The following is a 26,550-nucleotide window of genomic DNA, read 5'->3' on the forward strand; positions in this document are numbered from 1 at the left end:
TTTCTCAGCAATCATTGATTTCATAATAATTAAAGATCATATAATCACATCTATATTCTGGAATGTCCATTTACTTTCATGTAGTGTAGCAGAATTTAGAGTATAATTGCACATGGATGGTACAGAAAAACATTCACTACTAAATTATTTTATATCTTTATGACAGGTAATATTCTTCCTGATTGAAAAATGACAGCATCAGCTATGGTCTGCAACATAGCTTCCAGATTCTTACTACAATAATTTCTGTATGTTTGTCTACTGGTACACCCATGGAACAACTTAAAAGTGTATCTTTAGTAAACAAGTGCAATATTACTGTCAACTATTTTGCATAGATTAAAGAGTACTTGCCCCACACAAGTACTCTTTAATCTATTTTAAAATCTTTCAACCCATAATTATTCTTATATGTTTTACTTAAACACACACTGAATTTCTGAAAGGTGCATGTATTATCTTAGATAATAAGGTTTAGCAATGAGTGCTTCATATTTTATTCTGTGAAATGTGCATTTCTGATGTTTTACGCAGCATGAAATTTAGGTCAAGAAATTCCAAATTCTGAATACCCACAGTTCATTTTGAAAACTCCTCAAAGTTATGGCTCTGCAGCAGGTTTAACAGATTAAATATGAAGTGTTCTAGCTCCCTCTATTTCAAGTATCAAAGAAATATGAGGCTAAAAATCTCTCTAGATTATAAATGGAAATGCAAAGATTTAGAGAACAGTTCAATGTGTTTTGAAATAAGATACTCATTGAAACAAAATTAAGCTAATTGTTTATCTGTGTTATTAACCTCTAGAACTTCAAACCACTTTTGTATCTAAATATTTGCTTGAAAGTGATATAGAACATAAACTGCCTATAATTACATGGTTTTAGAGAAAAAAAAGTTTAAACAATTTTCAACATATTTTACTTTTAGTTTGGTATACATTTTGAATTACATTAATTTAAATTTCAATCTGCACATTAACATTTTGGCTTCACAGTACTTATAATGAAATAAATCACTTTGAAAATAGATTTTTTTAAAGCACTAAAAAGAGAACTTACTAAAGTTTTTAAAGTCTTTTGATATTATCAGAGATACTGCAATATAGAAAACATCTAGTACCCTTAAAGTTTCAGAGTGAGCTGATCTTCGGAAATTTTAATGCCATTAAAAAAACAAAAAGTCAAATAGAAAAGACTGCTGCAGTAAAGCACTGTTTCTAAAAGTTGCAGACATGATCACAGTCTGTCAGCACTGCTCCTTGAAGTAAGCAACTTTCTATGTTTTCCTAGACATACTAAATTTTCATCTTAGAAAATAATCTAACCTGGTCCTTAAGTACTTATCAAGTAGTATGAATATTTTAAGGTCTTTCTGCTTCCCCTAAAAAAAAATTCAGATGTCTCACCAAAGAATAATATAAGTAGATCCCACTTTAAGACATCAGACTTTCTGGAAACTGGCCCATCTATATAAAATTTTAAGAATTATGTGAAAGTGTGGAATCAATAGTCTATGAAAACAGTGTGGCAAAATTAAACATTACTAGGTTGAAATATTTTCTAGCTTTAATTCAAAAATAGAAATCATGGGTCTGCTATAACGTTAATTTTAAAAACACACAGAAGTAAAAATTGCTATTTTTTTCAAAAAGTACAATTTTTCTCATTATTTATCAACATGGAATGATTTCAGTTCTCTCGTACTAAAAGCTGTACTTTTAAAAAACTAGTATTGAAATGTTTAATACAACAATTTTAATCAGTAGTGGCTTCTGTTTCAACTGGACCCCTAATTAGTCTTCGAATTCCTCTTTTTCCTGCTGGACCTTTTGGTTTTGCAAAACTTTGCTTATGTGCATGCTGTTTGGGATGTACTTCCTCATAAAGGAAATCTGCAGTCAAATCATCCCCATTGTCTATCTTGATCTTTCTGATTATATCCATTTGTACCTGTCTTTCGATAATTTCTAGCAGAGGACTCTTACAGCTAAAATATAGCATCCATTCTCTTATACTGCATGTATATCCAGGCATTGAATAAATAAAAACTATGGACTCTAAGTAGTCTCCTTCATGGGAATGTTTATACAGGAAGAAATGATAACGTGCTAAATCCTTGGGAATTCTCTTTGGCAAATCTTTCAGTTCTGTATTTGTTGTATTGACCAAAATTATAAATTCATTTTTTATATCTATTTCCAACTGCACACAGTTGAGCTGTCTGTTGTTCAGTTTTTCCAAAGCCTGAAAAGCTTCTCAAGAAATAGGAAATGCTACTCCTTGTAGTGTTTGATGCTTAGTGTCCACTCCCACATCAGTTTGTACCTCATTAATTTTAATCTGTCATAATTCCTCCTCAACTGCAGTCAGTGGGGCAGGGGAAGATTGTGACAGCAAGTATTTTTTATACCCATGTAATGACACATCTTCCTTTACTGTTCCAAATACTTCATCTTTAATGTGGCCACCTCCAAACTCCTTTTTCAAAGTTGCTCTTGTTGCTGCACATAACATTTTTTGCCAAACATGAGAATGATCTGGAGACCATGCAATGAATATCCATTCATATCTTTGGGCATTCTGAGAATCTAACCTGAATAATATATAGCATGGCTGCTTGTCCTCCAACAGAGGTAAAATAAAGGAATCATAATCCTTATCCCAAGAATTTGAAGGTTGACTACATGATCCAAATACAAGTTGCTCATTTTCAATAGATATTTTCAGAAGTCTGTATTTTCCATTTCTGGCTCTGGCAAAGATATCTTTAACATCTTCACTTGCTTGGATGCCGGTCTGGTGGGACATGGTGGCGGCCGCAGACTCCTGGCTCCGGCACTGAGTGCCAGGAAATTACCTTGATGGTGAAATGCTGATTATCATTTTAAGGTGCCATTGTTTCTAAACATAGTGAATTAGTATATTGCAGGTTAAGAACAAGAAACTTGCATAATTCTCTGCTGATTAAGTTAACTAATCCCATATATGAACTTATTAAGATTTACTTTTGACAATCCTTTGGTAACTTTCTTAGGTTTTCTACAACTTCTTTTGTAGAATGTCCTCTTTTTCATCTTGGAACTCAGCATAAGAATATTACTTTACCATGCTTTCTACTTTTCCATACTAAAGTATATTTTCATAGCTGCACTTTCTTGTACTTCTTTTCCAGTGTGAGACTCTTTCTTAAATTTCCATTCAGAAACAATCATTAAAAATATCTGGATTTATACAGATTTCTAATTTTTAATAAGTTTTATTACTTTGTTTTACAGTACTTAAAGCACAACTGGAACTACTGTACTTTCACAATTAAGATTATACCTTTTAGATTTTAAGTCTTAGTAACCTTGTTTTCAGCAGAGTCCCAGAAACAAAGCAATCTTACTGTTTTCCCATTCACCAACAACTTATGAAAACACATTTAAGAAGAATAATTGCATTTATGTTAAAACTCATTTACATATTTTTAACCTAGGTTACCCAGGAAAAACCAGGTATCAAATAGGTCTAGTTGACAATTTAAGTCAGTAATTCCTGCCAAAGAAAAATCCTTAAAGGCAGAGGACATTGTACTTTAAATATTTTATAGAAATCAATGATCTCTTGATTGACAAGTGGCCAAGAAAAGTGTGGGTTAGTAATCTTAAAGACATCTTTACTCATAATTATTTAACCACTTAAAGACACATAAACTGAAAGGCATTTGGATCCATTCTCTGCTTTAAAATTTCTAAACACTCATTTATCTATATGCTAATTTTGGTAGCGTGTATGTTATAGACACAACTACATATATAGACACAACATACAATACTCAGAGGTGCACAGATATACATAGAATGGACTGGAAACAAAGATTTTTTAACTTTTTACCAGGTATTAAATACCTACAGATAGAAGGGGAAAAAAAGTATCGGATTTAACACTTTAGAAAATAAAATGAACCCTTCACAGATTCTTATGGTATGACTCAGACATGGGGAGGGCCTGTGTTTTCCATTTTCCTTCCCTGTCCATAGGTTTTGAATTTTTCCTGGAGATTATTTGTATACCTCCAACTCCCTGCATGTTCAATGATTCCAAATCAAACAGTATTTTTTGTGTTTGCTTTCTTTTTCCCTTTTATCCTAGGACTATGTTTCTAATATTTTAACAAAATCCCAGAGGGCTTTCTGTGGGAATTTGGGTTTCTATTTCCCTGCTGGCATCCTCTTTCTCTAGATCAATTTGTTGTTGTTGTTGTTGTTGTTTTATTTAGAGGCTCAATCCCCCTTTTTGGAGATTTCTTGCACTCATGTCTGTCATACTCACAATCTCCAGGATGCCCAGACCACCAAGGAAGTACTTCATTCTGGAGAATACATTTTTCCTACCTTGATCTGTGCATGGAGTTACCTGGAGTTACCTGGGGCCCTTGCTCACTTGGTCTCTTTCCTTGTTCTGCAGATCTGCTTTTCATTTTGCATCTGATTTGGCTCAGAAATCTTGATTCCTCCTCCAATTGAGACTGCTACAGAAAGGCAGCGGGTCTATGTGGATGTGGTCCCCTCTGCCTACTAGACGATGTATGGAACCTGATTTTGGGCACTAATATTGCTAGAAATATGGGGCCAGTGACTCCAGTCACAACCTCATGGAGCAGTGGAAATTTTACAGGGATGCAAAGGGACATAGACACTGTGCTTCTGGGGTATCAGCAAATATTTCTCAATCTCTTTTAACTTCTGTTACATATTCAATTTGAATTTTGACTTTTTTCTTTAACATCTCCATAGGAGAGAGGACACATGGTACTTGTTTTTCTGAGTCGGGTATATTTTATTCATAGGGTGGTACATTTGGTTTTACACTTTTCTATGTGCATGTTATCACCAAGGTGTTTATAATAACAAGAAAATACAAAATATTTGCACATAACTCAGAATTTGTATTAGGAAAGTATGTATGTATAGACAAGAGTCTAGTATAATATGTTATAGTCTGTCTTTTTATTGAGAAATTTACATTCCAGGTTATTATTGATATACATAAGAACTTATATTCCCATTTAATTGTTTTCTGGTTTTATATTCTTTGTCCATTCTTGTATACCCTTTGTTACTTTCTTTATCTCTTACATATTCTTCGGGTTGTTGGTTTTCTATAGTGATGTGGTTTGATTCTTTAATCATTTGTGTATTACTGCACCAATGAGTTATTAAATTTCTTGTGATTTCAAGTTATTTTATTACCATATATTAATAATACATATTGATTGTGTTCAGTGTGACATTTCCATGTATGTGTGCAGAAGTCACTAATCAAATCTAGTCTCTGTTAATATATCCCCCACTCTTTCTCAACCTCTATTAATTGCAGTGTCACATTCAGGTTGACTTTTGACTCTATTATCTACCTAGGAGAGAGGAGAGGTAGTACCTGTCTTACTGTGTCTGGTGTATTTTACTTAACAAGGTCCTGCATTTCCTTTAATTTTTCTTCACATAACAGCAATTCATTCTTATTTATGGTGGATAAAATTCCAGTGTGTGTGAATCTCAAGCATTCATCTGTTCTGTTGACTGGTACCTGGTTTTTAAATCTCAGCTGTTTTGTATACTGCTACAATAAATATTGGCATGCATGTATGATTTCATTCCTTTGGGATATACCCAGAAATGAGATCGTTGGATCATTTGGTGGATCTACTTAATTTTTTTTGAAAACCTTGCATACTACTCTTCCTAATGGTTGTACTGATTTATATTCCCACTCACTATGAGAGTTTGTTTTATCCTCCACATCTTCACCAGGATTTAATAGTTTGTTTGCATAATAACTGTGCTACTAGAACAAGATTACAAATCATTGGGATATTGATTTCATTTCCTTGATGACTAAAAATATTGAACAGTTAAATTATACTTGTTCAGTGTTTCAATCATTTGCCTACTTTTCAGTTGAATGACTTTTTGTTGTTGTTTACGTGGTCATTATCATTCAGATATTAATCCTTTACCAAATGAATTGTTCCCCAATAACTTCCTCCATTCTGTAGGCTGTCACTTCACTCTGTGGATTGTTTCCTTTGTTGTGTAGAAGCTTTGGACTTGGATCTCATCCCTGTGCACTCTTTTGGCTTTTGTTTCCCATATTCATGGGTGTGATCTTGAATAGTAGTAACTTTACTGTTGAAATATTCTCAAAGGTTATTCCTCTTTTGTTCTATTAGATTCCTATTTTCAGGTCTGCATTTAGTTCACCAGCAACATGGTATTGGCATAAACAGTCACAAACTTACACATATATACATGTAAATATATATGTATATATGTTATGTGTGTAAATATATGTATATATACACATGTATATATTAAATATATACAAAATATATATGTATATGTATACAAAATATATATGTGCATATGTATGATTTATGCCATACATATATTTCTATACTTACTTTTGTATATATATATATATAAACACTCACACAATACATATATATATATATTATATCTCTTTGCCTATTTTTATATGGGATTTTATACCTTATATCACAGTGGAGATAATGAAAATAAATCTGTGTTTCTATAATCTATAGCCAATATATTCACAAAAAGACTGCTAGACATCCATAGTTGAGAGGACAGTCTTGTCAATGACTGGTGATTGGTAAACTGGATGTTCATATAAGGAAGATTGAAACTTGACCCTGATCTCTGTCTCCCCCTGTAAAGGAAAGGAAATAGAAAAGGCAACTCCTAATGCAGCAAACACCCGATTTTATGTTTTCATGGTGATTACTATCATTCCTTTACTTCTAGACTTAAGAGTTTTAAGCATTTCTTCTGAAACTCATCTGGTGGTGATGAATCCATCAGTATTTTTATAGGTGCATCATAATTATATAATAAAATATATAATATAATTATATAATATGTTATATAATATATTATAATTATATAATGATTATATAATAGAAGGATTGCTGATGCCACAATCATATGTGCACATAACAAAACATACCCATTCTCATTTCCCAGGACCTTCCATTTGCCCTCCTTTATGCACTTAGCATCATTGTGGGTGGAGGGAGGACTTCAATGGCTGGGCTTCTGTTCTGTGTTATTGCAGTGTTGTAGAGTACCTAGCAGCTCCCTAAACTTCTCAGGACTTGGGTACCTGCAGGATTTGCAGCAGCAAAGACTTTAAGTGTTTGTGGCATTCATGGGGCTGCTGTGAGACCTTATCCCTTTTGGTTAGTAGTACTTGACATGAGAATGGAGTTGTAGGTGATTTGCATGTTTTGTAAGGCCATTGATGAACTCTTAACCTCTAAGTCCCACCCCCAGCTCTTTTCCAAACTTTATTTAGAGACAGAGTTTTGCTAAGTTGCGCAGTGCCTCACTAAGATGTTGAAGCTGACTTTTAGAAATGCTTCCCCTGCCTCTGTCTCCCTAGCTGCTAGGATTAAGTCACTGTGCATGGGTAGTTTGGCACAGTTTTGCAGAAAGATTATCAAATGATTGCAAAATTCTATTTTGGCACTTTGAGAAACATTTCTCTTGTCTTTGTGATTTCAGGGAATGTTTTTCTCATCATTGACTACGAGGTTATTGAAACATTTTATTATGGTTAAATACAGAAAAGATAAAATTGACAATTTAACCATGCTTAAGAGAACAGATCAGTGAATTAAGGACATTCAAATTTGACTACATGCATAATCTCCACTCTCTCCCCACTTTTTCTACTTCCTACTCTATCTCTGTATCCATCAAACAAGAATTCCCAAATGCACTTCTTCCTTAACTACTGGAATATGCTATATTGTCTTTATAATTCATACTACCACAAGTTTCACCCTTTAAGTATTGATTTATACAGTATTGATTCTATTGTAAATGATGGTTCACTTGGCATTATAACTTGAAGATTAATCTGTGGTTACCTTTGCATCAGAATCTCCTTCCTATTTATTGCTGAGATATATCCAGATCACATGTCTACACGTTCATATGCTTATGGATATGAGACTATTTCCATGACCAATTGTTTCAAATGGTAATTTGTGTCCCTCTATCCAATTTTTTGTTATATTCATAAAAGTACACTTGAACAATGTATTATGAGATATTTACATTCTATTAGGCATAACAGAAGTTACTGAGACTATTGATTTATTAGGCATTATTCCAATCTCTCACATAAGGACTAATACCCATAATGTAAGTGATATTTGCCTTTCAGGGTTCCCTTTGAATCATAAATCAGAAATATGAAATTCCTAGTTTGTCTTGGAGCCATTTGGATAATAATCTGAGATGTATTTCTCATTCACAGATTTCAAAATAATCATTTAAAATACCCCACTTCATCTACTCATTCAACACAATCCATATGCACTACTCCATGATTAATTGTATCAAAGCTGTGCAGTGGTGAATTCAGATAATTTATCCATCTGCAAAGATTGAACATTTACTCCTCTCCCACCATAAGCATTTCACAAAGTTAGCACTTTGTTTTTCAGTACAGATGAAAACCAAGGGACTGATTGTGGCATAGCCATTGGACACCATCATCTGGATAGAACAACAAACAGGGTTATTGTTCCATAGAGTTCTAGAGGAGGAGACAAATGAAGTCCAAACAGTACATGAGCACAAAGAAGCCCATCAGTAGCAGGATGGTCCTGGTGGCCCTCTGTTCTGGCGAGGCTTTTGGAGACAGGCTGGTGCTGTGAAGGTGCTGGCACTGCCTCCTATGCCTGCACAGCAGGGTCACCATGTATCCACTCAAGAGCACCATGAGCCCTAAAAGAAAGACATCCCGAAATATACCCAGTAAGGAAAATGCATGCCTCAGCAAGTAACTCATGGGTAATATAGTGCAGAAATCATTGAGAAATATCAGGCTGTGTGAGGTCACATTGGAATTTGCAACCACAGATATTGAGAAGTGAGTACTAAAGGATGTATAAAAAAGCAACAGGAAAAAAAGGAACTCAAGCTTTCAGGTGGGGATTGATACTTGAACTTTGCCAAACAGGAGCTTCTGGGGCTGAGGGTGATGGCCTGGAGGACACTCAGCAGGCAGGCAGCACACATGGAGAAGCCCCTCAAAAACTTGTACAAGTAGATCAGTGATTTACATGTGATGTCATCCCAAAGCCTCTGCTGAGATGTAAAAGTATCTGTAGCTATGAACCCCATGGCAAGCAGCATCAGCAAGTGGATTAGGGCCAAGAGACCAGTGATCATATCAGTGTTCTTGAGCCTTCTGTCAAAGAGAAACTTGATGAGATGGAACAGAAAAAGGATGATGTTGGCCAAGATCCCAATTCCAACTTCAGAGTAAAAGGCATTTCTTTCATTAATAATGTCATGTAATTTTTGTATTTTCCCATCTTTGGGAGTAAGGAATCATGGGATACATATTTGAGAAGAAAAGTAAGGAAAATCATTATCATAAATATTAAGTTTCATCCAATTCAGCCAATAGTAGTCCATGAGAAAAACTTGTGGACCTGTCCCAATGCCCATTTCCCCCTCCAATACTAAAGGTTCCCTGGCACCCTTTGGAAGCCTGCCTCTCTCACACTTTCCCCATCATTTCAAATCATGGCTGGATTATCCTTGATAAAAAGTACAAAATTTTCCACTCTAAATTAAAAATTACCACACTGTTTAGAAAATTTTCCCTGTTATGACCTTGCATTTCTCATGGTGAGGTCTTACTGCAAGAGTGATTTCTTGTTTTCATGCTGACCATTATCTTGATTACATTCCAGGAATATAGTAAGGACTGTGTATTTTTGGTAAATTAAAATCATTGGGATTTCTTTGGAAATAAAATCCCCCCAAAATAATCAATATCTTAGACAATGCATATTTACATTGGTTTTGTGTTACCTTTATTCTCTTTTGTTCATGAACACATGTACTTTTGTTAATGTATTCACAGAGAAAATGCTAAGAATTGCAATCTCTGAAGTCAGATGGCTTGAATGTACCTATATGATCTTGCATGTAAAGGATAAGCATGCAACCTTGAGAAGCCCACGTCCTGAGCTCTGGGTTCATCTCATCTACATAGTCAGGAGTCTTATTATGTATGTGCTGAAGACACAGTGATTTAAAAAGGATGAAGCTTATGTGCCAAACATGGAAGTCTTCCTGCTAAGAATGGGCACTATTGAATTGTTCTATTTTCAAAATTGTGCAGATCCTTATTGACATAAGTTGATATACTTCATAGAGTTCTCTTATTAACTGGTCAATTCTATGCCAATTTCACAGAGGTTAAAAATTACCAGAATATTAGATTCTGTTGGCAGTTCCTGTTCAGAGAAATGTGATGGAACTGTGGAACTATTTGAATCCACCTATACAGTTATAATTTTAATTATTTTTTAATCAGGTCAGAATTTGTCCTATGGGAGCCAATTTCAGTTATTAAATAATAGCAGGAATACACTTGGATTTTTTAGTTAAATATATGAAATCATTTTGGTAAACAGAATTATAATTAAAATAGTTTCAGGTTTACTCCATTTTAAACTGTTAATTAAAGGATAAATATCCAACCTAACCTTGCAATATGAATCTTCTAGGATGCCAGGTATTCTTCGCTCCTTTCAGAAAGTACTGGTATTTCTCCAGACTCAAGATGTCCATGTATAAATTTGATACTGGATTCTCTTTCCTTGCAGTACTGAGGATCAAGTCCAGGACCACACATATTCTAGAAATGTTCTGTACAACTGAGCTGTGCACCCACCCTACATTCTACAAAATTTTATGTTAATTTACTGGCAGAATGTTTTCCTGGGCAATGTATGTATTTACTCAGATATGTAATAATTAAGATTTAATTTGTGTTTTCATATATTGAACCATAATATCATCTTAGAAGCAAAGACTTAAGGTTTAAGTAGTTCAGGAGCATATAGATGTGAAAAATAGATACTAGGAAAATCCCACTTATTTGGGAGGATGGGCTGCAGGATCTCAAGTTCAAGGCCAGCCTCCACAACTTAGCAAGACTCTAAGTTATGTAGCAAGAACATGTCTCTAAATACAACATAAAAAGGGTGAAGATGGGGTTCATTGTATATGCACCTCTGGGTTCAATTCCTGGTTACTAAAATAATAATGACAATAACAACAACAAAGGAGCATACTTTGTTTTCTCATGGCCCACAGTTAAACCTCACTACTGCTTACATGGCCTTCTGTCTGCTAAGGTAAAATAGACAAATGAGTTCTGGCAGCAAGCTCTTACTTTGTGGCACAGTTCTAGCGGGGAAACTATGAAGAAACTAGGGATAAGCTGCTTCCACATCTGGGAGTACAGAGCCATCTCCAACCATTACCATGCTTCATGCAGAGCCTCGGGAAAAATACAAGCACCCAGAATATGTAGGAGGAAAGCTGGAAAAGGTATGAACAAACAAAAGACAAGTATTCCTGACAAATCTACCTGAAAATAGTCCATTTGTTTTTAAATTGGAAATCTAAGTGCAGCTCAGAGTTCACACTGCCAGTAAGACACTAACAATAATTTAAAGCCTGTATTCAGAAACATGAGAAGAAAGATTACTTTTCTAACATCAACAGGAAACTCCAAAGCAGCTTCATCACAGACACTAAACTTTTCTTAATGAGAAACCAAAACATACCTTCATCAGTGTCTGTTTCCATGATCAACTGAATAGTGACATCAGTCAAGTCCAAATTGCTTTGGAAAGAAGAAAATGAGATAGTTTTATGTGGCTTTTCTGTAAATGCATGTGCATGAGAAGATGTACTTAAAAAAATATAACTTGAGCACACAGAACTGAACAGGTGAGGTCCAAATTCTCCAAGTATTCTTCCTAACTAAATGCTTTTCAGAAACATTTATTATTATGGAATTGTGAAGGAAATTTTTCAAATGAATAAGAAAAAGAAAAGATTAATGGAGTTAAATGTTCTTCCCACTGAGCTATTGCAAATTATATTTCAGGGTCTTTTGGGACATGGAAAAGGTATCCACCATCAGGTTCTCTTATCTTTATAATATTTTAGGGGAAGATTTCATCAGGATCACTGCCTTCTCCCTTGAAATGTGGTAGTTGGCAGTGCACATGCATTGGACTGGAAGCATGAAATTCAATTTTTTAAAAGTAGGACAAGAAAGAATTATGAGAATCTAAAATAGATGCTTGCGGCAATGTGAGGTTACCCTTATTAGCTTTTGGAGTATGTCAAATTATTTTTAATTCCTCAATATCAATAATAGTTCTGTTTTTTCAAGAAGATAAGGGAAGCAAAACAGTATTTTTAATAAAAAGTGGCAGGGAAAGATGAGAGCATAGAAAGAATACATAACTTGAATACTGCTATAGTTGTCTGATGAAAATTAAACAGAAATATGAAATAATTGACATTTCCCATGGAAAATACTGACTAATTTTCTGTCTCTAATTTAGTGGATGACATAATTTTGGAAAACTTCTCACATGGCATTTTTAAAGAGCACTGTTGTCTGGGCTGAGTAGAGTGGTTAGAGCTGGATGTTTCTTCTCAAGCCATGAAAAACATAACTAAAGGACCCAATTTGCTCCCTTCCATCCTAGAAACCCCACACAGTCCCTCATTACAACTGTGGTACTGAGAGACCCCTGCTTGGATATGGACAATTGGTGAGCCTGAGAATAAACTGTGAGTTTTAAGAAAAGGTTGCTGTGAGCTCATCTCTCCACAGCCTGTAATTTTAGTGTCTCTAGAAAGGTGACAAGATCCCACTGGTGAGCACAGGACTGTGGAGACCCAGTGGAACATTTCATCTGACCCTTGATTGGATTCTGTTCTGGATAATAGTCACCTGGGGAGAGTGGGGCTCAAGAGTTCCTCCAAGTTCCCTTGAAAAAGAAAGTTTGTGCCAATCATTTATCCAACACAACTTCTCATTTGATCTGAAGTTCAAATGATCTCATACACATTCCACATGTTGTGATGCCTGGATTCTGGGGTGAGAGTGTCCCAGTACCTCCTGTGGCTCTGATGTTCTTCCCAATACAATGTCCTCATTTCCACTCCATTCTCATGTGGATCACCTTGTTTCCTGATGTTACTGCCCATGTACTCCATGATTTCCATTCTGAAAATTTCTGGATTCAAGCTCTGTATCACAGGAAAGCAAACACTAAAAAAATGGAAAAACAGAGGCAGATCTGTAGGCTTGGATGAGATAATAGCAGGCAGATAGAACATACTTGAAGCTAAGGCAGAGTCTGAACTAGACTCCACTCTGTGGGGAACATGGTGATCATCCTTCATCCTGTTTAATGGAGAATTTAAAGGCATACATTTCCTTTGAAAGGAACAATAAAAATGAATATTTGTTTCCTTAGCAATTTTTACATATTTTTATGAAGATTTATGAGACCTGGTACAATATGGAAGCCCATGAACTACAAGCCTTTGAGATGCAATGTTAGGTTATTTATTTGGTGATTTTCTATTCTTTTAATAAAGGAGCTCAGTGCAATCAACTTTCTTCTTAGAACTGCCTTCATAGTGTCATGAAGATTTTCACATGTTGCATCTATATTCTCATTTACCTCTGAGTGTTGTTTAATTCATCCCTGATTTCTTCTGATATTCATTGATCATTTAATAGTGTATTACTTAGTCTCTAGACTTTAGAGTAACCTCTATTTTTATTTTATTGTTGATTTCTAGTTTCATTCCTCTATGATCTGATAGAATGCATAGTATTATCCCTATAATTTTGTATTTGCTAAAATTTACTTTGTGGCCTAAGATTTGGTCTATTTTAGAGAAGGATCTGTATGCTCCTGAGAAGGAAGTATATTCAATCATTGATGGATGAAACACTCTATATATGTCTGTTAATTCAAAGTTATTAATTACATTATTTAGTTCTATACTTTCTATCTTTAGTTTTTGTTTGGAGAGTCTATCCAGTGCTAGAGAGATGTGTTAAAATCACCCATTTTTTTATTGTGGTCAATTTCATTCTTGAATTTGTGAAGGATTTGTTTGATGTACATAGATGCTTTATTGTTTGGGGCATAAATATTTATGATTCCTATGTGTGGTTAATGTATAATTCCTTTAAGCACTATGATATGTCCTTCTTGGTCCCTTCTGGTGAACTATGGCTTGAAATCAATGTTATCTGACATGAGGTCTGGAGAGATCAGAGAATAAAATTACTGTACCATTTGTTGAAGAAGCTATCTTTTCTCCATTGTTTGTTTTTGGCACCTTTTTCTGTCCTTATGTACTTATGTAGGTTTGTCTCTGTGTCTTCTGTTCTGTACCATTGGTCTACATGTCTGTTTTGGTGCCAATACCATGCCATTGTTGTTACTGTTCTCTATAGTAGAGTTTAAGTTCTGGTATTGTGATAGCTCCCGCATCACTTTTCCTGCCCAGAATTGCTTTGGATATTCTGCATCTTTTGTTCTTCCTGATGAATTTCATGATTTCTTTCTCTATTTTTATGAGGAATGTTATTTAGATTTTAATTGGAATTGCATTATATCCATATAGTGCCTTTGGAGGTATGGTCATTTTGATAATATATCTCCCCAAGAACACGGGAGATCTTTCCAACTTCTAAGGCCTTCCTGAATTTCTTTGTAATGTTCTGTAATTTTCATTGCAGAGATCTGTCACCATTTTTGTTATATTGATTCCCAAGTATTTTTTGAGACTATTGTGAGCACAGTAGTTTTCCTCATTTATATACAGTAAAATGAAATTAAACCCATCTCACCTTGTACAAAACTCAACTCAAATGTATCAAGAATCTAGGAATTAGATCTGAGACCTTTCACCAAATAGAAGAAACAGTGGGCCTGAATCTTCATCATGTTGGCTTTGGATCAGACTTCTTTATCAAGACTCCCCAAGCACAAGAAATAAAAGCAAGAATCAATAAATGGGATGGATTCAAACTAAAAGCCTTTTTCTCAGCAAAGAATAATGTGAAAAGAGAGCCTAAAGAGTGGGAGAAAATCTTTTCCACATACACTTGAGACACAGCACTAATCTCCAAAATTTATAAAGAACTTAAAAAACTTTACACCCAATATACAAAGAACCCAGTCAATAAATGGGCTAAGGAAATGGGCAGACACTTCACAGATGAAGATATACAGGTGATCAACAAATACATGAAAAAGTGCACATCATCCCTAGTAATTAGAGAAATGCAAATTAAAACCGCCCTAAGAGTTCATCTAACTCTAATTAGAATGGCTATTACCAAGATCACATGCAATATTAAGTGTTGGCGAGGATGTGCGGAAAAAGTCACACTCACATTGCTGGTGGAGTTGCAAATTGGTTCATCTACTATGGAAAGCAGTATGGAGATTCCTCAGAAATCTTGGAATGAACACATCATTTGACACAGTCATCCCACACCTTGGCCTATACCTAAAGGACTGAAAATCAGCACATTACAGTGATGCAGCCACATCAATGTTCATAGCTGCTCAATTCACAATATCTAGATTGTGGAACCAACATAGATGCCCTTAAGTTGATGAATGAATACAGAACGGTTGTATACATACACAATGGAATATTATTCAACCATAAAGAAGAACAAAATTATGGCTCTTGCTGGTAAATGGATGGAGTTGGAGACTATCATGCTAAGTGATATAAGCCAAGCTCAAAAAACCAAAGGTCGAATGTTCTCTCTGATAAGTGGATGATGATACATAACGGGATGGGGTGATGGAGAGGTATTAGTGGAATGGAGTAATTTTAGATGGTGTAGAGGAAAATGGGGTGGGAGGGGATGGGGGAAGGAAAGATGGTTTACTGAGACTGTATTACCCTATGTATACGTATGATTACATGAATGGTGTGAATCTACATTGTGAACAACCATAAAAATGAAAAGTTGTACCTCATTTGTGTACAATGAATATAAATGCAGTCTGTAAAAATAAAAATTAAAATAATGAGTAAAAATAAAAAAGAAACAAACATAAATAAATAAATACATATATAATGTCTCAAAAAAAAGATACCTTACCATATTCTTCCGCAGAATAGAAGCTGTATCACTCCCTTCTTGCAGACTGCAGAACACAGAGGAAGGAAACACTTTGTAGAGAGGTGCAGGATGGCAGCTGGGCAGCCAATTCCTGGCAAACCCACACTGCATGACATAGTGTGGGCCTAAGTGAACAGGAGAAAATCAAATGTGGAGAGTGGTTTACACATGGGAATACTTGTCTTGGAATGCCTCTCAACTCTGCCCCACTTTTTTCAATCCTGCTGCTTGCAGGGTGGTCTGGGAGAGATGCATCTGGCTAGCAATGTAAAAGGGAATGGGCAGGGGTTATTGAATTTGGAGACTGAATCCAACAGAACAGGAAATGTGAGGTCTTTATCTGATGGAGGGAATTAAGAATCAGCTCTCCATCAAATGTTTGGAACCTAAGGGAGATCCCTGGAGTGCTGTCATCAAGCATGGACTAGCAATTGATGGGCCTGGGAGGTGACCAGATCAAAAATCTCCTGACAAATTACCATTCAAGGAAGAACCCGGAGACTAACTGAGCCGACATGTCCCATCCAGGATTTTCACCTGTAGAATTTCCTCTCTCACTCCAGCAAGCCCACCCTGAGGGTGCAGCAGGCATCACACTCAGGGGCATCCCACCTAACACACTAAGATGGAAAATGGAGAATGTTCTAAACTACAGTGGCAACAGTGCTGTAACTTATCATTGAGATTTTTTTCCTTTTTTCTTTTCTGTTTAGTTATAATCTGAATGATTCATGGACACTTCTACTCATTTATATTTTCTCATTTCTAACATTTTTGAAGGAATGAGAAATTGTGCCCCATTTGTGTACGAGGTGTCCAAATGCATTCTATTGTAATGTATAACTTATTAGAAAAAATGAATAATTTAAAAAATAAAGTTACATTTGTTTCTTGACTTTCCTTACACTTGCTTAGAAAAATATTTCATATGCTGGATTATTTAGTGTTCATGTACTTACATTTCTTTCCAAAATCAACATGCTCTTGGTCCCCTGTCCTATTCTGAAATAAAAGAGTACCTAAGAAATGGGGGAGAAAACCTGTGCCACCCTGTGTGCCAGGCACGAGGTGAGTGTCACCCAGCCAGGTGATTCAGTGTCTCCCAGGGCAAAATGTGGCAGATGGGAATGGCTGAAGCCCCCTGAGCAGGAGAGCTGGAATATGCATGCCAGGGCTGGGAAGGCAGCAGATACCTCTCCTACAGGAAAAAAAATGTAATATTCCACTGGTTTCAGATACTGCTCCCCTGAAATCATGATTCCCTTCCCATGTTTGCAAGTCTGTGGCACATTCCAGCTCAAACCTTCTTTCCCATGATCAAGCAGACAGGGTTGGAGGCCCCTTAGCAATGTTGTGCCCTCATTCTACAGTCTACAGATAATTCAGAAAGACAATTCCTCCTGAACTTTGGTCTTCTGTGATTTATATTATTTATTTTTTATTTTTTAAATCTATTTTTAAAGTAAACAAATGGGATACATGTTGTTTCTGTTTGTACATGGAGTAACAGTATACCACTTGCGTAACCATACATTTACATGGGGTAATGATGTTTCATTCACTCTATTATTTTTTCCCTTCCCCCCACCCCTCCCACCCCTCTTTTCCCTATATACAATCCCTCCTTCCTCCACTCTTCCCCCCTCTCATCCCCCATTTTGTGTCATCATCTGCTTATCAGTAAGGTCATTCATCTTTTGGATTTTTGAGATTGGCTTATCTCTCTTAGCATGAATTCTCCAGTTTCATCCATTTGCCTGCAAATGACCTAATTTCATTATTCTTTATAGCAGAGTAATATTCCATTGTGTACATATACATATATATGTACATTTATATATATATTCCATTGTGTACATATATATATGTGTGTATATATTATATGTGTGTATATATATATATATATATATATATATATATATATATATCACAGTTTCTTTATCCATTCATCAATTGAAGGATATCTAGGTTGGTTCCACAGTCTGGCTATTGTGAATTGAGAAGCTATGAACATTGATGTGGCTGTATCTCTGCAGTATGCTGATTTTAAGTCTTTTGGGTATAGGACTAGGAGTGGGATAGCTGGGTCAAATATTGGGTCATTCCAAGTTTTCTAAGGAATCTCCACACTGCTTTCCAGAATGGCTGCACTAATTTGCAGTCCCACCAGCAATGTATGAGTGTACCTTTTTCCCCAAATCCTCACCAACACCTATTGTTGCTTGTCTTCTTGATAATCTCCATTCTAATTGGGGTGAGATGGAATCTTAGTGTAGTTTTGATTTGTATTTCTCTTATTACTAAAGATGCTGAACATTTTTTCATATGTTTGTTGATTGCTTGTAGATCTTATTCTGTGAAGTGTCTGTTCATATCCTTAGCCCATTTGTTGATTGGGTTTTTTGTATTCTTGGTGTAGAGTTTTTGAGTTCTTTATATATTCTGGAAATTAGTGCTCTATCTGAAGTATGAGTGGCAATGATATTCTCCCACTCTGTAGGCTCTCTCTTCGCATTGCTGATAGTTTCCTTTGCTGAGAGAAAGCTATTTAGTTTGAATCGATCCCAGTTATTGATTCTTGCTTTTGTTTCTTGTGCTATGGGAGTCTGAACCTAAGCCAACAAATTGAAGATTTGGACCTACTTTTTCTTTTATAAGATGCAGGAGATGCAGGGTCTCTGGTGTGATTTCAAAGTCCTTGATCCATTGTGAGTTGCTTTTTGTGCAAGGTGGGAGATAGGGGTTTATTTTCATTCTGCTGTGTGTGAATTTCCAGTTTTCCCAGCACTGTTTGTTAAACAGCCTGTCTTTACACCATTGGATATTTTTGGCACCTTTGTCTAGTATTAAAAAATTGTACTTCCTTGGGTTTCTGTCCATATCCTCTATTCTGTACCATTGATCTACCTCTCTATTTTGATGCCAATACTATGCCATTTTTGTTACTATTGCTTTGAAGTATTGTTGAGGTACTGATACTGTGATACCCCCTGTTTCATTCTTCCTGCTAAGGATTGCTTTAGCTATTCTGGGTTTCTTATTCTTCCAGATGAATTTCATGATTGCTTTCTCTATTTCTGTAAGATACATCATTGGGATTTTAATTGGAATTGCATTGAATCTGTATAGCACCTTTGGTAGTATGGCCATTTTGACAATATTAATTCTGCCTATCCAAGAACATGGGAGATCTTTCCATCTTCTAAGGTCTTCCTCAATTTCTTTCTTCAATATTTTGTAGTTTTCATTGTAGAGATCTTTTACCTCTTTGGTTAGATTGCTGCCCAAGTTCCTTTTTTTTTCAGGCTATTGCAAATGGAGTTGTTTTCCTCATTTCCCTTTCAGCTGTTTCATTGCTTGTGTATAAAAATGCTTTAGATTTATGCATGTTGATTTTAAAGCCTGCTACTTTGCTGAATTAATTGATGGGGTCTAGAAGGTTTCTGGAGTAGTTGTTTGGATCCTCTAAATATAGAATCATGTCATCAGCAAATAATGACAGCTTAAGTTCCTCATTTCCTATTCGTATCCCTTTAAATTCTTTGGTCTGCCTAATTGCTCTGGTTAGAGTTTCGAGGACAATGTTGTATAGAAGTGGTGAAAGAGGACATCCCTGTCTTGTTCCCATTTTAAAGGGAATGGTTTCAGTTTTTCTCCATTAAGAATGATGTTGGCCATGAGCTTAGCATAAATAGCCTTTACAATGTTCAGGTATATTCCTACTATCCCTAATTTTTCTAGTGTTTTGAGCATGAAGGGGTGTTGTCTTTTGTCAAATGCTTTTTCTGCGTCAATGGATATAACCATATGATTCTTATCCTTAAGTCTATTGACATGATGGATTACAATTATTGATTTACAGATGTTAAACCATTGTTGCATTCGATGGATGAACCACACTTGGTCGTGGTGCACAATTTTCTTATTATGTTTTTGAATTTTGTTTGCCAATATTTTGTTAAGGATCTTTGCATCTATATTCATCAAGGATATTGGTCTAAAATTTTCTTTCCTGAAGTATCTTTTCCTGGTTTGGGTATGATGGTGATATTAGCTTCATAGAATGAGTTCGGTAGGGTACCCATCTTTTCTACTTCCTGGAATAATTTGAGAAGTATTGGAATGAGTTCTTATTGAAGGTCTTGTAGAACTCGGCTGAGAATTCATCTGGTTTTGGGCTTTTTGTGGATGGTAGATTTTTAATGGCTTCTTCTATTTCATTCCTTGATATTGATCTGTTTAAATTGTATATGTCCCCCTGGTTGCGTTTGGGAGGAGCATGTGTCTAGAAATTTGTCAATGTCTTCGTTAGTTTCTATTTTGTTGGAATACAGATTTTCAAAGTAGCTTCTCATTATATTCTATATCTCAGTGGTGTCTGTCGTGATATTTCCTTTTTCATCATGAATTTTAGTAATTTGAGTCTTCTCTCTCCTTCTCTTTGTTAGTGTGGCTAAGGGGTTTTCTATTTTGTTTATTTTTTCAGAGAACCAACTTTTTGTTTTGTCAATTTTTTGAATTGTTTCTTTAGTTTCAATTTCATTGATTTCAGCTCTGATTTTAATTATTTCCTGTCTTCTACTACTTTTGCTATTTTTCTGTTCTTTTTTTCCTAGGGCTTTGAGCTGTAATGTTTGGTCATTTAATTGTTGACTTTTCATTCTTTTCTGGAATGCACTCCATGCAATGAATTTTCCTCTTAGTACCACTTTCATAGTGTCCCAGAGATTTTGATATGTTGTATCATCATTCTCATTGACCTCTAAGAATTTTTTTATCTCCTCCCTGATTTTTTTTTCTTATCCATGTTTCATTCAATAGCATATTATTTATTCTCCAGGTGTTGGGGTAATTTCTGTTTTTTATTTTGTCATTGATTTCTACTCTCAGTCCATTATGATCTGATAGAATACAAGGCAGTATCTCTATTATTTTCATTTCCTAAGGGCTGCTTTGTGGCATAACATATGGTCTATTTTCGAGAAGGTTCCATGTGCTGCTGAGAAGAAAGTGAATCTGCTTGTTGATGGATGGAATATTCTATATATTTCTATTAAGTCTACGTTATTGATTGTGTTATTGAGTTCTATGATTTCTTTGTTTGGTTTTTGTTTGGAAGATCTATCTAGTGGTGACAGTGCTGCATTAAAGTCACCCAGAATTATTGTGTTGTGGTCTATTTGATTCCTGAAATTGAGAAGGATTTGTTTGATGTACAGGGATGCACCATTGTTTGGGGCATAAATATTTACTATCATTATGTCTTCCTGATTTATGGTTCCCTTAAGCAATATAAAAAGTCCTTCTTTATCCCTCCTGACTAACTCTGTCTTGAGGTCCACTTTATCTGATAAAAGGATGGAAACCCCCACTTTTTTACTGAGTCCATGTGCATGGTAGTTTTTTCCCATCCTTTCACCTTTTGTCTGTGGATGTCTTTTTGTATGAGATGAGTCTCTTGGAGGCAGCATATTGTTGGGTCTTTCTTTTTAATCCATTCTGTCAGTCTCTGTCTTTTGATTGATGAGTTTATGCCATTAATGTTCAGTCTTGTTATTGAGATATTATTTATATTCCCAGTCATTTGTCTTATTTTTGGTTTTTATGTTGGCTTGGTTTCTCCTTTGAGTGGTTTTTCTCTAAGGTAGTTCCTCCCTTTGCTGACCTCCATTGTTGTTTTTCTTTTCCTCCTTATGGAATATTTTGTTAAGAACATTCAGTAGCACAGGCTTTCTATTTGTAAATTCTTTTAACTTTTGTTTATCATGGAAAGATTTTATTTCATCTTCAAATCTGAAGGTTAGTTTTGCTGGGTATAGGATTCTTGGTTGGCAACCATGTTCTTTCAGAGTTTGAAATACTTTGTTCTAGGCCCTTTTAGCTTTTAGAGTCTGGGTTGAGAAATCGACTGCTATCTGTATTGGTCTCCTCCTATATGTAATCTGATGCTTTTTTCTCGCGGTCTTCAAAATCTTATCTTTATTTTGAATGTGAGGCATTTTCATTATAATGTGACTTGGTGTGGATTTTTGTGATTTTGTGCATGTGGTGTTCTGTAAGTCTCTTGTATTTGATTTTCCATTTCATTCTTCAGGTTTGGGAAATTTTCTGATATTATTTCATTGAATAGGTTGTTCATTCCTTTGGTTTGTTTCTCTGTGCCTTCCTCAATCCCAATAATTCTTAAATTTGGTCTTTTCAAGATGTCCCATAGTTCTTGGAGATTCTGTTCATGATTTCTTACCATCTTCTCTGTGCAACTTTATTTTCAAGATTAAATATTTTGTCTTCATTGTCTGAGGTTCTGTCTTCCAAGTGATCTAGTCTTTTGGTAATGCTTTCCATTGAGTTTTTTTTTTTTTTTGGTTTATTGTTTCCTTCATTTCAAGGATTTCCATTTTGGTTTTTTTTGAGAATCTCTATCTCTTTGTTGAAATGATCTTTTGCTTCCTGCAAGTGCTCTTTCAGCTTATTGGTATTATCATTCATTGCCTGCATTTGGTCTCTTATCTCATCCTTTGCTTCGCAAGTCATCTTGATCATGTATAATCTGAAGTCCTTTTCTGACATTTCTTCTAACATACTGTCATTGGATTCTATTAATATAGAATCTAGATTTGTTTGGATCATTTTCTTCCCTTGTTTTTTCATGTTCATGTATCTTCCCCTCTAGCAGTGCAGATCTGGGGTATTACAGATTTCCCCCTATAGGCTTATAGTGGCCTTATAGGTTTCCAAAACCCTTTCTTTAAGGGGAGATCAATATTAGCAGTTCCCAATTCAGACACTATGCAATCCTAGACCAGATAGCCCCAATGAGGACAATAACAAAATTGTCCTAATAAACAGAATGAGTTCAAATATTATCTTCAATAAAACAAACAGATTTGCAATAAGGTCTGCAGTTTCTAATGGAGGACAAAGTGGATGCAGAGGGATGTAATATGTGGTTGTTAATGGGATAAGAAAAGAATATACAGTAGTTCTAGATAATAGAAAGTTTGAGAGTGTAATCAAAAGAAATTGTATGTTAGCATGCAAAAAGGGAGAAAGAGTCTCTGAGGGAACAGGTAAATGAAAAGAAAAGAGAGCAAGAAAAGTAAAGAAATAAAAACAATTTTTTTCAATAAGGAGCAAAAAGAAAATCTACAGTATAACAGTTATATAGTAATGAAATCTTCCAGAGTTCAGTAGGCTTATGCAAGAGAGGTACCTGACAATGAGCTTCAAGCCTCCAGCAGGCATCTCAGGATGGATTTTGCCCCCCTAAAGACTGGAGCTATGGTTTCCAGAATTATTCAATATGGTCACTCTGGCTTTGAAATATGTTGGCAAATGGGGTTTCTGTAGCTCAGTGTTGGCCAACAGGAAGTCCTGGAGGTGGGATATGGTTGGTCATGCAGGGGTCCTGGAGGTTGGTGTGTTTGGTGTGGATGTGGGATCCTGGAGGTCAGTTGCAATCAGTCAGTCTGGGGTCCTGGTGATAGGGCACAGTCAGTTGGTCTGAGGGTCCTGGCAGCAGGGAACATTCAGTCGATGTGAGGGCCCCCAAGGCAGGGAGTGATCAGTCAGGCTGAGGGATCCTGGAGACAGCTCTCAGTCAGTCCGACCAGGGGTCCTACTGGGCCTGGCTGTTGTCTCAAAAATGACCACAGCCACGTGGTCATTGCAGGTCCTGTAACAGTAAACTTCCAGGGAACAGCAGGCAGCTGGTGCTCCACTGGTGGTTGGCGATCAATTTGCTGACTGTTGTTGGACGATCAGGAGGTGAACCCTTTGTGTTGGGTGATGGATAGGTGTAAGGCAGGCGATGGACTGGTGAGAGGCAGGCAAATGGTCTGTGGTTTATTTTTTAAACTAAATTCAACTGAATTCAAGAAAAACCTGTATTTCACAGAAGTAACAGTGTAGAAGGGAATCAGTAATTTCATTTTATATCATTTTAAAGGGCATCATGAAATATTATATATCCAGTTTATTTTGTCTTAAAGAAATTTTATCAAAACAGCACTGTATATCTTATATCTTACTTGAAATAGGCTGCAGAAATGGGTATATTCTAGTTAAAGCAACACAGAAGACTGAAACCATGTAGTACTGTGCTACAAATGACAGTCGGTGGCTCCCAAAATGTGAAGACCACTGGATCTTTATATTAGCATTTATTTCTATTTCTTTTGCACACACCAAAGGAGTAGATCTCTTTTAGCTGAAGGTGTATATACAGAATTGTTTATACTAAATTAATCATTTGCAAGAAATTAAATTTTTTAAAGTGACTATTCACTTTCCACTTTAGACCATCGTATCTCCAAAGTTTTCAAAGCAATTATTTTACTAGCCTTGCAATACTTCACTCTTTGTCACTTTTGTTCACCATTAGTAACTGATTGTAGTGATAAATTTTTGGGTAAGTAGGAAATTATCTGATAGTCTTACCCACTTGTTTATCAGATGATATAATTGTTCAAATATGCTACAAGTCTCATTTAAAATGTTGTGTACATCATAGGTATATACCTCAAATTAAAATTGATATAAAACTAATACTTTCATTCTATAGGGAAATATTACATGAGGATGTCATCACCAAGTTGTTTAGTATGATTTTTCTTCTCTCTCTTATGTAGAAATACCATTCCTTTCTTAAGATATAAAAACTTGATATCTTATGGAAATGCCTGTCTCAAGGCCAGGGTACATTCCTGTCTCCTATTTAAAACACTGAAAAGTGTGCCCCACAAACTATTTAAGTTGCGTGGAATGCAGTGGCTCACACCTGTAACCCCAGCAGCTTGTGAAGCTGATGCAGGAGTATCACATGTCTAAAGGCAGACTCAGCAACTTAGCAAGGCCCTGCACAACTCAATGAGAACGTGTTTCTAAGTAAAATACTTAAACAGAGTTGCAGATAAGGCTCAGTGGTTGAGCAAACCTGGGTTCAATTCCCACAACCAAAAAGTAAGTAAATGAATGCAAGCATCTAATGTCAGAGCCCACATATATCAATATTTTGCTTACAATCTGGTGATGAACAGTCCACAGTGGAGGATACTGTATGTGTAGACCTGTATGAGGCTGCCCCATTGACACCCTCTCCTTGGGAATTCTATTTGGACATTCCTGCAATCTGCCTCATTTGAATTCACTTAAAATGCTACCATGCTCAGGTTTTTAAGAGGTTTCTGCACACAAAAATACAAATTAATGTTGTCTTACCCTGGAAAACAAGGCATAGTGTTAAAAAGAAGAATCTGGACTTGAGTATTAAAAGAGTTTGGAAAGGGTGCACTAAAGAGTACTCACATATATTGATGTGGAAATTCTTGGTTGTTGGGAATGCTGAAGCTTGTAATAATTGTGATGCAGAGAATTTATCTTCATGTTATCCTCAGATATTGACCCCCCAAAAAATGACAAAAAGCAATCCAGGTTACACTTTTATTGCTCTGAGAAATGCCCTTTCCTCCAAAATTGTCGTTGGGATTGCAGCCAATGTCTTCCTGCTTCTCTCCCACAAAGTCACATTCCTTCTACAGTGTAGGCCCAAACTGACTGATCTCACTATCGCTCACTTGGCACTAATTCATATGCTGATGCTATTAATCAGATATTCCTGGATATAGACATTTTTGGGGTTCAGGACATTTGGAATGACATCACATGTAAAGCAGTTGTCTACCTGTACAGGTTAATGAGGAACCTGTCTCTTAGCACCACCTGCATGCTGAGTGTCCTTCAGGCCATCACCCTCAGCCCCAGAAGCTCCTTTCTGGCAAAGTTCAAACAGACATCTCCACAGAAGAGTCTGTGTTGCTTTCTCATTTTCTGGGTGTTCAACATGTTCATTAATGTTCATGTTTTAGTCTACATTGGAGGACCCAGCAATGATACATCAGCTTTACTGTTTTTCAGTGAATCTGGCAGGGTTTCCTCCACAAGTCACTACTTCAACACCTCTTTTCCCTGATAGGAACACTCTGGGATGTTTTCTTTATAGGGTTCATGTCCCTCTTCAGTGTGTACATGGTGACCCTCTTGTGCAGGCATAAGAGGCAGTGCCAGCACCTTCACAGCACCAGTCTGTGTCCAAAAGGATCCCCAGAGCTGAGGGCCAACAGGACCATCCTACTGCTCATGGGTTCCTTTGTGGTCATGTACTTTGTGGACTGCATTTTCTCATCCTCCTCTGGAATGATGTGGAAGAATGATCCAGCTCGCCTTGGGGTCCACATGTTGGTGGGCAATGGCTATGCTGCTGTCAGTGCTTTGATGCTAATTAGCACTGAAAAACAGATAATCAAGTTCTTCCAATCCATATTGGGGAAGGAAAGGAAATGTTTATGTAGTGCTGGGTAAACCCTCCTTTGGTCATTCCACATTTTGTATTTTGGAATTTCCAAATGAGCATGAAGGAGTTGTAATGTGAACAATTATTCTTTGTAAAGTTGCTAAGTCTAGCCAGGTACTGTGG

At 36.0% G+C, this 26,550-nt stretch overlaps 1 protein-coding gene and 2 pseudogenes across 1 annotated transcript; 1 reads left to right on the forward strand and 2 right to left on the reverse strand.

Annotated features, from left to right (window-relative positions):
* Positions 1-1,757: 1,757 nt before the first annotated feature.
* On the reverse strand, positions 1,758-2,840 carry LOC124975268 (twinfilin-1-like; annotated as a pseudogene).
* Positions 2,841-8,443: 5,603 nt separating this feature from the next.
* On the reverse strand, positions 8,444-16,187 carry LOC124975263 (vomeronasal type-1 receptor 90-like; annotated as a pseudogene).
* A 915-nt stretch (positions 16,188-17,102) lies between these two features.
* LOC124975264 (vomeronasal type-1 receptor 90-like) lies at positions 17,103-26,336 on the forward strand (the record flags this gene model as incomplete). Its single annotated transcript, XM_047538059.1, has 3 exons — positions 17,103-17,144; positions 25,687-25,882; positions 26,077-26,336. Coding segments are annotated over exons 1-3 (498 nt in total), but the record flags the coding sequence as incomplete, so codon positions are not given.
* Between the last annotated feature and the right edge of the window lie 214 nt (positions 26,337-26,550).

This window comes from Sciurus carolinensis, unplaced genomic scaffold (genome assembly GCF_902686445.1).
Source record: "Sciurus carolinensis unplaced genomic scaffold, mSciCar1.2, whole genome shotgun sequence".
In the NCBI taxonomy this organism is placed as follows: Eukaryota; Metazoa; Chordata; class Mammalia; order Rodentia; family Sciuridae; genus Sciurus; species Sciurus carolinensis.